This window comes from Manis pentadactyla, chromosome Y (genome assembly GCF_030020395.1).
Source record: "Manis pentadactyla isolate mManPen7 chromosome Y, mManPen7.hap1, whole genome shotgun sequence".
Classification (NCBI taxonomy): Eukaryota; Metazoa; Chordata; class Mammalia; order Pholidota; family Manidae; genus Manis; species Manis pentadactyla.
The window spans coordinates 23,664,661-23,681,494 of NC_080039.1; the positions used below are offsets into that span (position 1 = coordinate 23,664,661).

A 16,834-nucleotide genomic window follows, 5' to 3' on the forward strand; every position below is an offset into this window, starting at 1 on the left:
CATTGTAGTTTAGATTTGCTTTTCGTTAAAGGCTGGTGATGTTAAATATATTATGTGTTTATTAGTTATTTGAAAGTCATCTCTGACAAATTCCAGTCCAAATCATTTAGTTATTTCTTTTTATTTTTTATTCAAAACAATCCTTTATACATTCTGTATACAAATCCCTTATATCATGATTTGCGATATTATCCTTTACAGGTTAGGTTACAAAGTGTCTTTCCACTTTCTTTATGTTCTTTTCATTACATAAGTTAAAACTTCTTTTTCAGGTGAATTTCACGTAACATAAACTTAACCATTTTAAAATGTACAATTCAGTATAATTTAGTACATTCAGTGTTGTGTGAGCACTCTTCTTTTGTCAAGTTCTAAAATGTTTTCATCACCCCAGCCATTTATCTTTCCACCCTTTCTTTTCCTGCTCATGGAAAAAAAGCAATCTGCTTTCCATCACTGAAAATAGAACGTTTTCATTTTCATGAAAACGAATTAAATTTCTTTTCAATCTGTATTTTTTTTGGTCACTTGTGCTTTAGTTTCATATTTAAGATGCCATTGCCTATAGCTTCACAGACTTTAAAAGGTGTTTTCTAATAAGTGGTTTTAGCTTTTACATTTAGGTCTATATTCCATTTTTAATTAATTTCTTGGATATGTCATGTGAATATCCTTTTGCATGTGAATATATTCAGGTATCCCAGCAACATTTGTTTAAACAGACTATTCTTACAAGAACTTCCCATCTAAAGTCAGTTAATCATAGTTACAAGGGTTTTATTTCTGGGTTTTTTTGTTATGTTTTTTCTGTTTTTTCTTATTCTATTTTAACACTAATCTCTGTGTTATGATTTTAGCACCACACTGATTCAGTTACATAACTGTAGAACGTTTTCAAGGTAGGAAGTGTTTCTTCTCTTTACTCAAGTTTATTCTCATGAATAAAACATTAAAAGAAACGAGTAAATGATTTTGGATAGGAACTTTTTCAGAGATGACACTCAAACTTTTCCTTTTTAAGTCCATTTTGCCTAGTGTAGGTCTTTTGACTTTGTATTTTTTTAAATTAGCTTGTCAACTTCTGCACAGAGGTTAGGTGGGATATTTAGAATAAGATTTTTGGCAATTAGCTTGCATTGTATTGCCATTGTAGTAATAGTAGTCTTCCAGCTCATGAATATGCACAATTTTTACATTTATTTAGAGGTGTTTTTCCATTTACTTAGGACTTCAATTTCTTTCAGCAATGCCTTTTTAGAATTCACCCCATTTTTGTTAAATTTCTAGTGAAGTAATTTACTGTTTTTGATGTTACCTGTAAGTGGAAGTAGTTTCTTCAGTCTTAAACTGTTCTTACTCTGTATATAGAAAACACACCCCTTACAAAGAAATATTGTTGATTTTTTAAAAATTCATTTTGTGTCCTGCAACCATTATATTTACTACTTCTGATAGATTTTTTTTGAATGGATTCCCTAGATTTTCAATGTGCAAGATCAAATCATTAGCGAATAGAAAGTTTTACTCCCTCCTTTCCAGTCTGGGCACCCTTTTGTTTTCCCTTGCCTGATTATCCTGACTAGAACATAATAGCACATTGTTGAAAGAAGTAGCAAAGTGGGCGTTCTTGATGTTAGTCAGAAAGCTGACAGTCTTTTGCCGTTAGTTATAATGTTAGTTGTGGGGGCTTTGTAGATGTCATTTATCAGATTTAGGAAATTCCCTTCTGTACCTAATTTATTATTTTAATCACGAAAAAGTGTTGCATTTAGTCAGTTGCCTTTCTGTATCTACTGTGATGTATGGACTTTTTGTCTTTGTCCTATGTTTACATTGATCTTTGTATATTCAAAGTGTTACACTTCTGGAATAAATCTTACTTGTTGTGATGCATAATCCTCTTCTGTGTTGGTGGATTTAATTTGTGAGTAATTTATTGAGGGCATATTTAGATTTTTAAGAAACTGTCAAACTGTTCAGCAGAGTAGCTATAATATCCCACCCATATTATGAATGATCCATTTTCTCCACATCTTTCTGAGAATTTGAGGTTGTCGCCCTTTTTTTCTTTATTCTCATAGATGAGTTAGAAATGTCATAGTTAAATTATATTTCCTTAACGGCCAGTATGTTAAAATACTTCCTTACTGTGTGCTGAATCTTTAGTGAAATACTTCTGCATGTCATTTTCCTGTTTTCTAATTGGGTTGCTTGTTTACTCACTGTTGAATTTACAGAGGTCTTATTCTATTCCAAGGCCTAGTTGTTCATTAGATACCTGGTATGCAAATATTTTTTCGCAGTCCTTAGGTTGTGTTTTCATCCTCAAGATCTTTTTCCAGCAAAAGTTCTTAATTTTAAGGAAGTTTAATTTATATCCCCTTACGTTATGTTAGAGGATCACACTTCTGGTGTCACAACTAAGAATTTACAGCCTTCCTGTAAATACCAAAGAATTTCCCCTATGTTGTTTTTCCTGAAAGTATTGCCGTTTTACAGTTTAATATGATTGATTATGAACTGGTTTTGTTTATATGTAAGACTTAGGTTGCTGTTCATTTTGTTAGTCCCCTATGTATCTGTAGTTGTTATAGTACCATTTAGTGAAAAGCTTTCATTGCACCTGTGTTTATTTACCTGTGCACCTTTGTCAAATGTTAACTGAGCGTGTTTGTATGGAACTATTTCTGGGTTCTTTGTTTTGTTTCATTCGTCTGTCTCCATACCACGTGGGTCCTGTACAGTGTTAAAGGGAAGTAGGTAAAGCAGACGTCTTTTTTGTCTTAGGGAGATTGAAAGCATTGGTGTTTCACTATTGAAAATAATGTTAGCTGTATTTTTTTTATGGATGCCTTTCATCAGATTGAGGAAGTTCCCATCCATTTATATTTTATGAGAGTTTTTGTCATGAGCGGTTTGTCAGATTTCTTTTTTCTACATTGATAGAAGTGATTGTATCATTTTTTTATTTTCGCTGCTAATGCAGTGGATTGTACTAATTGTTTTTCAATTACGGAATCAGTATTGCATCCCTGGAATAAGCCACTCTTGGTCATGCTGCATTATTTTTATATGTTGTTGAATTCTGTTTACTAACATTTTGTTATGGACTTTTACATGTGTATTCATGAGAGGCACAGTCTGTAGTTTTCTTTTTTTGTGTTTAAGTGAAGAAGTGTTTTTTTCCTCTTACATTTCTGGGAGAAATTATGAGCAACAGTGTTACTTCTTTAAGTGTCAAGTAGAATTTTTCAGTAGAGCTACCTGTTACTGGTGATTTTGTTTCCGGGAGTTTTAAAATCATGCATTTAATTTCCTTAGTAGTGCTAGTTCTACAGTTGTCTTGTATTGGTTGATATGTCGTAACTGTGTTTTCCAGTGATGTGATTGATTTCATGTAAACTGACAGTTACAGTTGTTGGGTTCTTTCCAGCACTCACTCCCTATTATCTTACCATATCTGCCACAGTCTATAGGGGCATATCTCTTGTTTCATTCTTGATTTTGTTACTTGTGTTATCTCTGTTTTTTACTTTGTTTTTTACCTTTGTTCACCATGCTAGAAGTTTGTCAGATTATTGATCCTTTCAGAGAACCAAGTCTTTATTTCATTAGTTTTCTCAATTTTTATTTTCAACTCTATTCGTTTTTGTTCTCCTCTTTTACATTTCCTTCCTACTTCTTGTTTCAGGTTTTATTTTGTTCTTTTCCAGTGTTCTTAAAGTGGCTTTGATTATTCATTTAAGCATTTCCTGTGTTCTCATATATGGATTTAATTCTATATGTTTCCCCCTTGCCACTGCTTTCATAATTGCATATATTTTATGTAAATTTTGCTGCATTTGATTTTCACTTATAGTTTATTATGTTTTTAAACTCTATTAAGGCATCTCTTGAACAACACAGAACTATGTTAGTTTCAAGTATTAGAATATTTTTCTGTCATCTTTTCGTTTATTGAATTATAGTTTGATTCCAGTGTGGATGGAGACACAGTTTTACTTCCATTCTGTTAAGTTTGTTAGTGTTTGTTTTATCACCCAGGATATCATCTGTCTTGGTATGTTTTCTGTGGGTACTTTGAAAAGAAGTTGTATTCTACTATGGATGAGTGCAGTGTTTCTGTATATGTCAAGTAAATCCTGTTGGTGGATGGGTTTTTTAGTTCTTAAGTATTTTTGCTGATATTCTGTCTAGTAGTTGTGTCAGTCACTTAGACAGGAAAGTTAATTTTCTGCCTCTCATTATGAATTTGCCTGTCATTTCCTTTGAATTATGTCAGGTTTTGCTTCACATATTTTGCATCATACACGTATTTGGTAATTACACATTTAGGTTTGCTGTGTCTTATTGGTGCACTGACCCATTTCCAATAGATACGTGTCCCATGCATTCTCTGATAATTTTTTTACTCTAAAATATGTTTGATACTGATATAGCCACTCCTGCTCTCCTTTAATATATAAGTATCTTTTTCCAATCTTTTACTTTGAGCTTGCCTCAGAATCTTTTCATTTTACAAAATAAAGAACCTCTGTTAATCTTTGCCGTAGACCATGTGTACTTCCTAGTGATGGATGAATTGTGAGGGCTTAAGCTTATTTTTGGTCTTCTGTGTCCTCTGTTATTCATTTCATCTTTATAGTCCACCCATCCTGAGTTAAGTATCCATTTTTAAAATTTCCGTTATGTTTTGTTTTTTTTCTCGATGGCCTTGCAGAATGTGTATGGCTGCTTTAACATCTTTAATAATTGTAACATCTTGTCACTTCACTTTAACATGTGTCATTCACCTTTTTTTCATTCAGTTTAACATCTTCCTGATTCTTGTTATGTTGAGTAACTTAGAACCGAAAGTGAAAGTTTTTTTTCCTCTATTGAGACTACGAGGACATTTAAACCTTCTGTTTTAACTGTTTTTTTTTTTTCTGATACCACCAAGGCAGGGGAAGAGGAGAAATTCCCTTTTGTTACTGTCTGTCAGATAGAGCTCTGAGTTCCTCTCTCATCCTCCCTGTTTCTTAGGTCGACCATTCCTTGCTCCTGGGCCAGAAGGAAGTTCAGACTCCCTGTGTGTTCCATGGTGGGGGTGTTCTTATTACTGCTGAGCCACAGTAAATGTCCTGACTGTCCACCAGGCCTTCTTTGACATCACTCAAAAGTAAGGGCTTCTTGTTACTTTTGGCTGGCAGAAGAAATTCTCCCTACTTGGGCTTCTCTTTTATCACTCAGGTGTTGGGATACTTTGTTTAAAGTCTTATGAAGTGTAGGTTCCCCACTCAACTTTTTGTGGTGTAGGTGGGTAATGGTCATAATTTTTTCTGTATCATTTGTCGGGATAGGATATTTGTTTTCTATCATACCGTGTTGCCCCTTTCTTGGTTCTTTGACTATACAGGTGTCTTGTGGCGGGGAGGTGCCAGTGGCGGTGGGGGGCTCTTACATCATCTGCATGCATCAGTGTTTCCATATTGCTGGCTTCTTCCAACTTCAAGACCATGGTATTTGAAACAAAAGAAAATCCAGGGAAGTCAACGACCTTGTTCCTCAGATTTTGAAGTCCTAACTATTCTGCTTGCTTTTCTCTGGTTTACAGATTATATTTGTTTATGTATAATTCCCAGATTTTTAAGTTGTGTTTAGTGGGAGAATATTTTGTTTTCTCCAACACAAAAGTATTTTTTTTCTGGGGGGGGTCATTTTAAAGATTATTCTTGGTCAACAATTTAGAATTTTTCAAACTTCTTTTCTTCATGTTCGCTTTTGTTAAAAAAGTTTAAAAAGTTCATGAACATGTCTCTCCAGGCAAGGGAAACAAAAGCAAAAATGAACAAGTGGGACTATATCAAGCTGAAAAGCTTCTGTACAGCAAAGGATACCATCAGTAGAACAAGAAGACATCCTAGAGTATGGAAGAATATATTCATAAATGATGTATCCAATAAGGAGTTGACATCCAAATGATGTAAACAGCTCACACAACTCAGCAAACAAAAAACAAATAATCCAATTTAAAAATGGGCAGAAGCAAGAATGGACTAACAGTTACCAAAGGGAGAGGGAATGGGGAGGATGGATGGGAAGGGATGGATCAGGGGGAGCATTACAATTAGCATACATAGTGTAGCAGGAGGGGACACATAAAAGGCAGACAGTACATACAGAGAAGACAAGTAATGACGCTATAGCATCTTACTATGCTCATGGACAGTGACCGTAATGGGGAATGTGGGGGGGCCTTGATAATAGAGGGAGTCTAGTAACCATAATGTTGTTCAAGTAATTGTACATTAATGATACCAAAAAAAATGTAGGCAGAGGATCTGAACAGAAACTTCTCCAAAGAAGAAATTCAGGTGGCCAACAGGCACATGAAAAGATGCTCCACATGGCTAATAATCAGAGAAATGCAAATTAAAACCACAATGAGATACCACTTCACACCAGTTAGGATGGCCAACACAGAAAAGACTAGGAACAACAAATGCTGGCAAGAATGCAAACAAAGGGTTACCCTGCTACACTGCTGGTGGTAATGTAAATTAGTTCAGCCATTGTGGAAAGCAGTATATATGGTGGTTCCTCCAAAAACTCAAAATAGAAATAACCATTTGACCATGAATTCCACTCCTAGGCACTTACCCTAAGAATGCCGCAGTGCAGTTTGAAAAAGAGAGATGCACCCCTATGTTTATCGCAGCACTATTTACAATAGCCAAGAAATGGAGGCAACCCCTACGTGTCCATCAGTAGATAAATGGATAAAGAAGATGTGGTACATATACACACAATAGAATATTATTCAGCCATAAGAAGAAAACAAATCCTACCATTTCAACAAGATGGATGGAGCTAGAGGGTATTATGCTCAGTGAAAAAAGCCAGGCGGAGAAAGACAAGTACCAAATGGTTTCACTCATCTGTGGAGTATAAGAACAAAGAAAAAATTGAAGTAACAAAACAGCAGCAGGCTCACAGAACCCAATAATGAACTAACAGTTGCCAAAGGGAAAGAGACAGGAGGATGGGTGGGAAGGAAAGGATAAGGGGGAAAAAGAGGGCATTATGATTAGCATGCATAATTTAATTCGGAAGGGACACGGGGAAGGCAGTATAACGCAAAGACAAGTAATGATTCTGTAGCGTCTTACTGCACTGATGGACAGTGACTGTCATGGGGTATGTGCTGGGGACTTAATAATAGGGGGAGTCTAGCAACCACACTGTTGCTCATGTAACTGTGCATTAATGATTCCAAAATAAATAAAAGTTTAAAAGGCCTATTGCTTTATGGGTCCACCCTGTTTCTCAACACAAACTTTTCCCAGTTTATTTTTATTGTAAAATACATATGCCATAAACTTCACCATCTTAAACATTTAATGTACAGTTCATTTGTAAATATGTTCATAATGCTGTAAGTACGTTCATAGTGTTACGCAACCATTACCACCATCCATCTCTGTGGCTCTTTTCATCCAGTTAAACTGATTATTTTATTCATTAAATTAATGTTAATGCACCAATTTCACTCTCACTATGCTTTGACAGCCCTCTGGTTTGACTATATGATTTTGACTTCTGTAATAAGTACCTCATGTAAGTAGAATTACACAGTATTTATTTTTGTGGATGGCTTATTTCACTGAGCATGATGTCCACAAGTTTGACCCATGTTTGTAGCACATACGAGAATTTCCTCCCATTCAAAGTGATTAATATTCAATTTATGGATATGCCACATTTTGCATATCCAATATTCTCTTGATGGATACCATGTTTTAGTCGCTGTGCATAAAAAATCCTGCTGTTCAACACTGGTGTAAAGATGTTTCCTTGAGACCCTGCTTTCCATACTTTTGGTTGTTTACACAGATTTGGAATTGCTGGGTCATAACATAATAGTTTCTAATTTTTTGAGGAACTATACTGTCTTCTATACCACTGCCATTTTACATTCCCACCAACAGTGGCCAAGAGTTCTATTTCCTCCACATCGTTGAAAACACTTGTTTTCTGTTTGTTTTCTTTAATAGTAGCCCGGCTGATGGGTGTAAGGTAATATCTCATTGTAAGTTTGATTTGCATTTCCCTAATGATCAGTGATTTTAAGCGTCTTTTCATCTGCTTATGAGCCTTTTGTGTATCTTTGGAGAAATGTCTGTTAAGTCCTCTGCCTGGTTGTGTTTATCAATCGGTTTATGTTTTTTGTTGCTGAATTTTAAGACTCCTAAACATTTTGTATCAGGTATTCTTTTTCATCCTTTCAATGTGCAGTTTTGAAGTTAGTAGTTATAAGAGTTTAAGTTGTAAATAGAGATCTTCTTTTTTTTCCTGGAAGTTCGATCCTTCTGTCCCATGAGTACTGTCCTGAAGAGACTTGGGTAGTGTTCAGTTATACACTTAATTTGTTTTTGGATGTTATGAATTCAGTATACTTTATTGAAAGCCATGTAATTAAAGCAGTGTTGATATAAATATATGCATGAATTTGATATTTATGTAATTCAAGTATTTTCTTCTAGGCAAGTTGGATAAATGCAAGTAAAAAGCAACGTGAAAAGCTACTTGAGCTGATAAGTCGTCTTGCAGAGCACGGTGAAGATGACATGTTGGCACAGAAGGTGTTGAACCTTCTTTGGAATCTGGCCCACAGTGATGATGTGCCTCTAGACATCATGGACCTTGCTCTTAGTGCCCACATAAAAATACTAGATGATAGTTCTTCCCAGGTATGGGAGTGTTTTCTTTGCTCATTTTTTTTCTGACTTTCTTCCCTCCCAGTTAGGATGACTTCTTGAGAGGATAGTGCCATTAATTTTGTTCCTAAAATAATTTTGAAGAATTAACATTTATCATAAACGTCTGGCTTCCTCTCACTTTTTCAGTAAGTTTTTTATCATTCACTAAGTGTGTATCACTTTGCTAAATGGATCTGTGTAGATAAAACAACTGTATAAGTTGTTTTAAATGTACGATGGTGAACTAGAATCATGAAGTGGTAGTCAGTAGTGACTTTGGAGGTAAGGTAGATTATGGCTGAAAAGAAGTCCATAAAATTAACGGAACTCCAAATAGAGCTTTTTCCCTATGGGCAAATCACAACAGCTTTATGCCTTTTTTTTTTTTTTTGCTGATTTTATGTGTTTTTATACTAATTTTACTTACATTCTTTGACTTTCTCCTGGATTTCTATCTGTAGTTTTCCATCCTACTAACAGGTGGATTAAATAATTTAGTAAAGATGATATGTTCCCTTAAAAAAAAAAACGACTGGGCAGAGTTCTCTGCTTTCAGTTGGACTTGAATTTAATCATGGTCAAGATACAGTTCTCGGGTTTTGAAAACCGGATAGTTGTGAGGGTTCAGAAGTATTTCCTGAACTGAATGACTTAATCAGAAATATGTCATACGTACACACGCACATATAGACATAGATAGGTGAATAAACTCAAAGAATAGCTTTACCTGGCATATTAAAATCCCTTAAGATGTCACTTACAGTTTGTGGGCCAGTAAGTCCTGTTGATATAAACAAATTTATTTCAGTTCTGAAGATACAAACTAAAATTTACCAACTTGTCCTTTACAGATAGATTAAAAACAGGGAGCTTCATAGTTGTCAGCAATACATTGTATTATTTGCAATAATTCATGTAGAGTTTCAAATTTTTCGAAGGAAAAAAATTCAATCGTTTTATCAGATGATAGTGTTAACACTGTACTTGATTTACACTGTTTATGAATGTGAATCAAAGCAAAATACTTGGTATAAACCCTGAACTGTTACTTCCTCCTTACATTTCTTATTCGTATCATTGCCTTAACACGGTGCCTTACACATTGCCCCATTATTAAGTACTGGGTTTCATGGAATTTAATAAAGGTGTTTTGCTTTTTACATCTTCAGCCTTCATTCGTCTTTGTTATGGAAAACCAATAAATACATCGTTCTCTTTGCTATCAAGCCCAAGATGCTTTTAAGAGCCATGACAAATTTAATATTCATGTATAAATATTTTTAAATTCATAAAGATGTGCAGAATTCAACTCCACTCAGTATTTTCACATCCAGATGTTTTTCTCTGGGAAATGGTGTGAAGACACCACAATATTTGTGGACGTAGACATTCTTTACTGTTCATACAGTGAAAAATGGAAACCACCTAAAATCATGAATTGTACTCTGTAGTATATATTGTGGCCGTTAAAATGACTATTGATGTCCATAGTATTTAATGAAAACACTTATAGTATGGACCTTATTTTGTTTCTAAAAACAGACGTACAAGTGTTTGTAAAATATTCTTCCAGGGAAGGTGTTAAATGAACATACAGAACTGTCTTTTCCCCCACGCATGTATGCACAAAAACAGAATCATTACAGTTAAAATTTTGTTAGGTACTGAAATCTGAATTTCTGATTACTAGTGATCTTAGGTAAAAATCTGGAAGGAGGTAAATAAACCATGGCAGAATATTAGAAATGAACTTAGTCTTTTAATATTCTTAGTTTTTCTTTAGGTGATTACTTACACTTATTTTCTCTAACATTGTTTGTATATTGGTTTGTTTTTATTTTAATGATTTTTTTCCTTGCAAAATTATACTGTGACTTTATTGATGAAATACACATTTCATTGATCTTTGTTCTTTTTAGGAAAACAGGCTAACGCCAATATACATGTTTTTGCTCAGTTTTATGAGTAAAAATGATATATCCACATTTTACGATTTGTTTTCAAAATCAAATTTCTTGTTAATGTGCCTAAATTCTTGGGATTTATGTTTTGGTAGATAGATTTCTGAATTCATGGATCACTGAATTTGTATAGTAGTGTTTTACATTGTGGAAGTTGAGTGAAAGTTTCAAAATAAGAACATACTTAAAGCGTTCTGTTGGAACCAACATCATAATTTTTGTGATGCTTAGCCGAGAGGTTTTTCTACTTTGTAACTCTCAGAGTAATTTGAAATTAGAGTTATGTTAAATACTGGTCCATATAATCATAACTTTTTGTTTGTTGTATAAGGATCGAGACACACAGAAGTTGCAGTGGATAGATCGCTTCATAGAAGAACTTTGCACAAATGACAAGTGGGTGATACCCGCACTGAAACAAATACGAGAAATTTGTAGTTTATTTGGTGAAGCCCCTAAAAATTTGAGGTAAGACTTTTCATACAGAAAATTTTCTGAATTTTTATGTTCTGTTGAAACAGATATTAGTGAAAACAAATTTTAAGGAAGCAAGTGTAGGAAAACAAGAAACTTAATGAAGGTTTGAAACAAAACAACAGTTCTTGATTGTGTTCATTTTTGTATTTTATGCCACAAAAGTGACATACTCAGGTTACATAACAATTCAGTATCAGAGTCAAGATTTCGCCGTGGACTCTTCATTCAAATTGTCTTGAACTTCCAGCAGTTAATGCCATACATTGTTTTTGTATGGGTTGTATTCATCTCGACTCCTCATTTCATATTAACATTTCTCCCAGTTTTCTTTCCTTGGCCCAGTACGCATTCTTAGCCCACATGAAAGTATTTCACACAGTCCCTTATTATTCTTTAATTGGTCTACTCTTCTTGTATTTCTCAACATTTTTTATTAACTTTAATTTCATACTAGGGAAGAGGGGTGATAACCTTTATTTCAATTTAAAAGTTAATTTTTTAAGATAAGACTATAACAGAAATAATGAAAGACGGTAAAACTTTAATGACATATTTTACTTTTTGTTTAGCTGTTTTTTTCTTGAACACCTTAATGTGATTTATTTGGTCTTTATGCTAAATGGTGGTTATTGTAATAATTTATGCTTTTATAATCTTGTGATATCTTTGGAACTCTTGACATTCAAAGAAAAAACTTGGTGTTAGTATAAGAGTATCCAAAATGTAATTATGAGTTAATGAACCCCAGTTTTGTCTGACTGGGTGTAATCTTAGAAAGACTCTCTAACCTTGTAGAAACATTTTTCTTGTGTCTAAGACAATTAAACTGTTGCCAAGATTCTTTACAGCTCTAGATTGATATGGTCATACATGTAAACAGAATTCCTGTTTAACAAAATTACACAGTGTCACCGTTAATGGTTTTGTCATGTTGAATTATGCTTCTTTTTTTCTAGTGCTGGAAAGAGTTCATGAAATTAGGAAATTGCATGGAGATAAATACTGGGAAAACTCCTGTAATAATCTGTTAATACCTTTTTGTGAAGGATGTATTTTCATTATGCTTGACCCACTACATATGTTTTGTCATATCTCAAACTCATCAACTTTCCGCTTGCACTTGTACAGGAAATACTGTATATGGTCTTCCAAGGCTGGTGATTTGATAACCAGTAAACTAATAATGACATGAGTTTTGATTTGTTACATTACTGAAAATGGCAAACGGGAAGGGAGCCTAGATATCTTTCAAGTGCCCTCCACGGCAAAATTGGCCTCAGTGTTCCAGAGTGAACCTTTAATGATTAATATCCTTGATGAAGTAAACTTGCGTATGTGCTTTGATACTAGTACAGTATGAGTATAATGGATAATATTGGAATAAATATTTGTTTTGAGACATTCTTTTAAGTTGCTTGGTATTTTATTAAAAGGAGGATTATTCAGCTTGTATTATGAATGTAAAACCTTTTAAATTTGTAAAGTACTAGGTAGAATATAGTCTGTAAACTCTTAGTCATAACAGTGTTCACTGGCCTAATTAAACTGTTCGGCTGTTCTCATTTTAGTAAGACTCAGCAAAGTCCTCGTGCGTTTTATCGTCATGATTTAATCAGTCAACTTCAGCACAGTCATACCTTAGTTGCTCTGGTGGCAGAAAACCTTGCAGCATACATGAATAGCATGCGGCTGTATGTTAAAGGTATGTATTATAACCTAAAATGAATTACTACGAATGAACACGGTCGTCCTTCCATGTTTTAATTACATCAGAATGACAGTATGTTTATTTTTAAGAGGACCAAGAAATGGAATTGAATTAGTTTTATGACTTGTATTCATTTATGTGTCCACCGTGGCCTTCCAGATCTCACACAATATAAAGTTTAGGCCAGCTTTTCAAGGCACTGTATAAGGCTGTGTCTCTGTTTATTTCATTGGATTGATTTTTTTTTTATCTTCCCATATCTGGAAAGTCTGTCTGCTTTTACCTGTATTTGTTGCTACTCTTTTGGACATGCACAACTCTCTTTGAACCTTTGCTTTCTTACTGCCACAACTTTTAACTGCCTTTCAAGAAAACTGGATGCTAATTCTCGTGTTGTTAATTCTGCCAAAGTCTGATCTTTCATAATGTTGTAATCACTTCTAATAACCCTGAATTAATGTTTTCCGTTGTTCACAGAAACGTAGTAAAAATCACTACATTAGTAGTCACCAAATATTCTCACCAGTTCTCAGAATCTGAAATTGTTTAAACATATTATAAATATTTGTAATCCTCAGTATTTGGCTAGAACAGTGGATTCTGTGTATGAGCTTGTACCTTTAGTGGTTGTGGTACGGTATAGTTGAGTAATAAGTTACTTACAAAAATCCTCACTTTTTTACTAACACACACGTACCCATATAAACGTTAAAGAAATGTAGTGATAATATTAGCAACTCTTCAGATACTCCTAGTGATCTAATTATATCCTGTTACTCTTATTTTTACCCATTCTGTATACTCTGGTCTTACAGCTAAGTATCAGGTGCTATAATTATTCCCATTTCAGTACTACCAATTGGAATCCAAGATTCCTTCTTAGCCAGACAGTTAGATAGGGAAGGCAGGATAGGCATAAAACTTGATTAATTTTCTCTAGCTTGAGCAGCCAAAATAAATAAGCCTGAAGTTTGTACGTACTTCTCTCAACTTTTCTATGCTATCAAGCTTTCCTGGTGGTACAGAGCCCCCCTACCTACAGTTAAGACCCTTTTCCAAAAGTCGAGTCAGATACTTAAGTCTGTGATCATTTTTATTTACCTCATTTTTGCATGATTTAATGTTACTTTCAATGTCATAGTTCATAAAGACCAAATGGCCAAGGCAGTCAGTTGGGAGCACAAGTTGTATTTGTGTTCCTGCTTTATCTCACTCATGATCACAGGAAGGTCAGCGTTCTTCATTTCTACCTTTATATTGCTTTTTTGCAAGCTTAGAAATACAAATGCATGCTGTATAGTTAAACTGCCTAGATTTAAAGCCTAGCTCCAACCCTTAATAGCTGTATAACTTGCACGTTATTTAAGTTTGCTGTGATTAGTATTTGCCAACATACCAAGGACTTGAATGTTTATTTTATTGAGTTCATCTGAATTCATTTATTTCGTATTACTTGTTTCTTTTACCCATAAACTTTTCCTCCTCAGTAGAATATTTTCCAAGTCTGACTAATGTTGCTTAATTAGTTGGTTTTCAATGTAGGGATAATGTTAATTCTCCCAACTAAAACTTGTAACATTAAATGTATTCTGTGACATAGAAGTAACAATGACACAAATTATGGTGATTGCATCTCTGTAAGAAGCATGTTGCATAAATCTCTTCAAGATAAAGTAAGATTCTTCCAGTTCACTGATGTTTTCCTCAGTTTTATTTAATCAGTATTATGCATTTGCCATGATTATATTCCATTTCTACTGTCATCTTTGATTTTGGAAAAATTATTTGCCCACTGGCAGCAAAACAACTCTGTTTTCATGTTATCTTAGAGCAGCTGAATAAAATGCCTCGAGTTTTACATGTGGCAAAACCAAGTTCTGTTGACTCCTTAGTGAATTCGTTCACTAACCACAATTTTTCATCCTGAATCATTTTTAAAACTTTCTTAAATGGTGCACCAATAAACTATAATACAATTTTGTTTCTTTCTCCTCAAAGTGTTAGTTGCCATTTTCTTCTCAAAGTGTTAGTTGCCAGATTCCTGAAAAAGCTTTATAGGACATACTAATTATTTTAACTTGTGTTTTGTAAGGACTGCCCGTTCCCATTACTCTTCCTGTTCTTTTCATTATGACATTTGATTATTTTCAGGACCGTTCACTAACATAAAAAGAATTCTTTATATGTGTGATTCAACAACAGTGCAGTATCAGAATACATAAATATCCTGACATTGACTTATGCTAATTCACTTGGTAGACCTATTTCTTTTCTACTTGGCAACTGTAAAGTATTTTTAAATATTGTGGGTTCTTATAATTTAAAATATATTTATAACTAGTATTCATTTTATTAAGTTAATAGCTCTTTGGGAAAGTGAATTATATTCAGGCTTATCTCAGGCAGGTTTTACGATGAGACTTGGACATTTTAGGTAAGAAAGCAAAATTTATTTAGACAATATATAAGCATGTCCAAAGGATAATAGGTGTCATATCACACCAGCCAAATCTATGACAATTTATCATCAAAATAGTGATGCTCTGGATTATAACCTTTCCAGTTTATAGGTTCTCAAGTCAATCGTTACATGAGTAGATAAGCTGAGGAAAGTGTCGACTAATAATGTAGGAAAAATAATGGATTATAAAACTATTCAGTGAAAGTTTGATGAGTACCAGAGTATGGACATAGTACCAGCGCATCTTCCGACAAATTATTAATTACAAAGGGAAGAGTAAGAACTCTTTAGTGGAGAAACTTGTTGGGAACATCTTGAGTGATCTAAATTAACATTTTAAGTATGGGGACAGACCGGTAGCATATAACAGTGTAAGGGAGTTAATGGTATTATTTTATGAAAGGTCCATAACCTGAATAGAACTAGAGATAATATGAAGGAAACCCAAACTGAGTGGCCTTTGACAAAGAGCTTTACTTTTTAAAATAATCAAGGTAAGAAACAAACAGATAAATTAAAATTCTGGGTTTAAGAGGACAGTTACATTCAGTGTGTGTGAACTTAGATTTGATTGATTATAGACTGAGAGAAGGGAAAGCCTAAGAACATTATTGGGATAGTTAATGAAACCTGAATATAAGCAGTGGATCAGACATGTTTAAAATCGAACATACTATGGTTATGTCCTTGTTATTAGGAAATAAACCTAGTTGTGAGGAGTAGAGTGTCATGTTTTCAGTTTATTGTCAACATAGTTACATTGACAAAATTGATGTAAACGAATATAAATGTACTGATAAAACAAATTGGCAAAATGTAAATAATTGGTATACCTGGCTAAAGAATAGTTCCTTGTGTCATGTTTGTGCCTTGTGTATAACTCTGAAATTATATCAAAAAAGAATGTTATGTCATGCTCTTCCTTTCTCACCACCCCCAATCCTGCTTAAGTAAGCAGACAGAGAAAGTTTTTAGATAAAAGGTTTTAAAGGGGTAAAATAGCAGGTAAAGTGGTAGTCCAAAGTTTAGTAGGTGCTTCAAAATCAGTGTTCTGGAAGAAAAGACAAAACTTTTTTAAGTAGTAGGAAGTCACTTCCTGCAATTTTGGGAGCGTGTGGTTTGGTGTAATTGATAACTTTAAGGAAATAAGCAATATGATTTTAGGGCTGCCAATAGGTGTTCATACATGTGGAAATAGGAAACGGTCATAATGCATGTACCTTTGTTTACCAATCCGAACACATAACCAAATGTTCTGTGTAGTCCGTCTTTCAAGAAATCAAGATTTTATGTCTAGTTGAAGTTTTTCTGAGACGAAAAATGTCATTTTTGAAGACTTGGGTTGCCTTTACCAATTCTAAAAGAAGCTCACAGAAGTAGAATTCCTTGATATCAGTACTGACATACATAATGTTAAAAGATATGTATCTCAGAAATATCAGTACCTTTTGTTGAAGATAATTTCCAAATTCTCCAAAACTTCAAA

At 34.0% G+C, this 16,834-nt stretch overlaps 1 protein-coding gene across 3 annotated transcripts in view; it reads left to right on the forward strand.

Annotated features, from left to right (window-relative positions):
• Positions 1–16,834, forward strand: part of LOC130682128 (probable ubiquitin carboxyl-terminal hydrolase FAF-X) — a 173,747-nt gene that overhangs the window by 37,392 nt on the left and 119,521 nt on the right. For 2 of the 3 annotated variants that reach the window (XM_057496259.1, XM_057496261.1), the window contains exons 11-13: positions 8,526–8,732; positions 11,034–11,170; positions 12,748–12,881. In XM_057496259.1, the coding sequence (XP_057352242.1) occupies positions 8,526–8,732; positions 11,034–11,170; positions 12,748–12,881 (478 nt within the window). Of the gene's footprint in view, positions 1–8,525; positions 8,733–11,033; positions 11,171–12,731; positions 12,882–16,834 lie in introns of all 3 variants that reach the window. The other variant, XM_057496260.1, reaches the window with a different exon arrangement.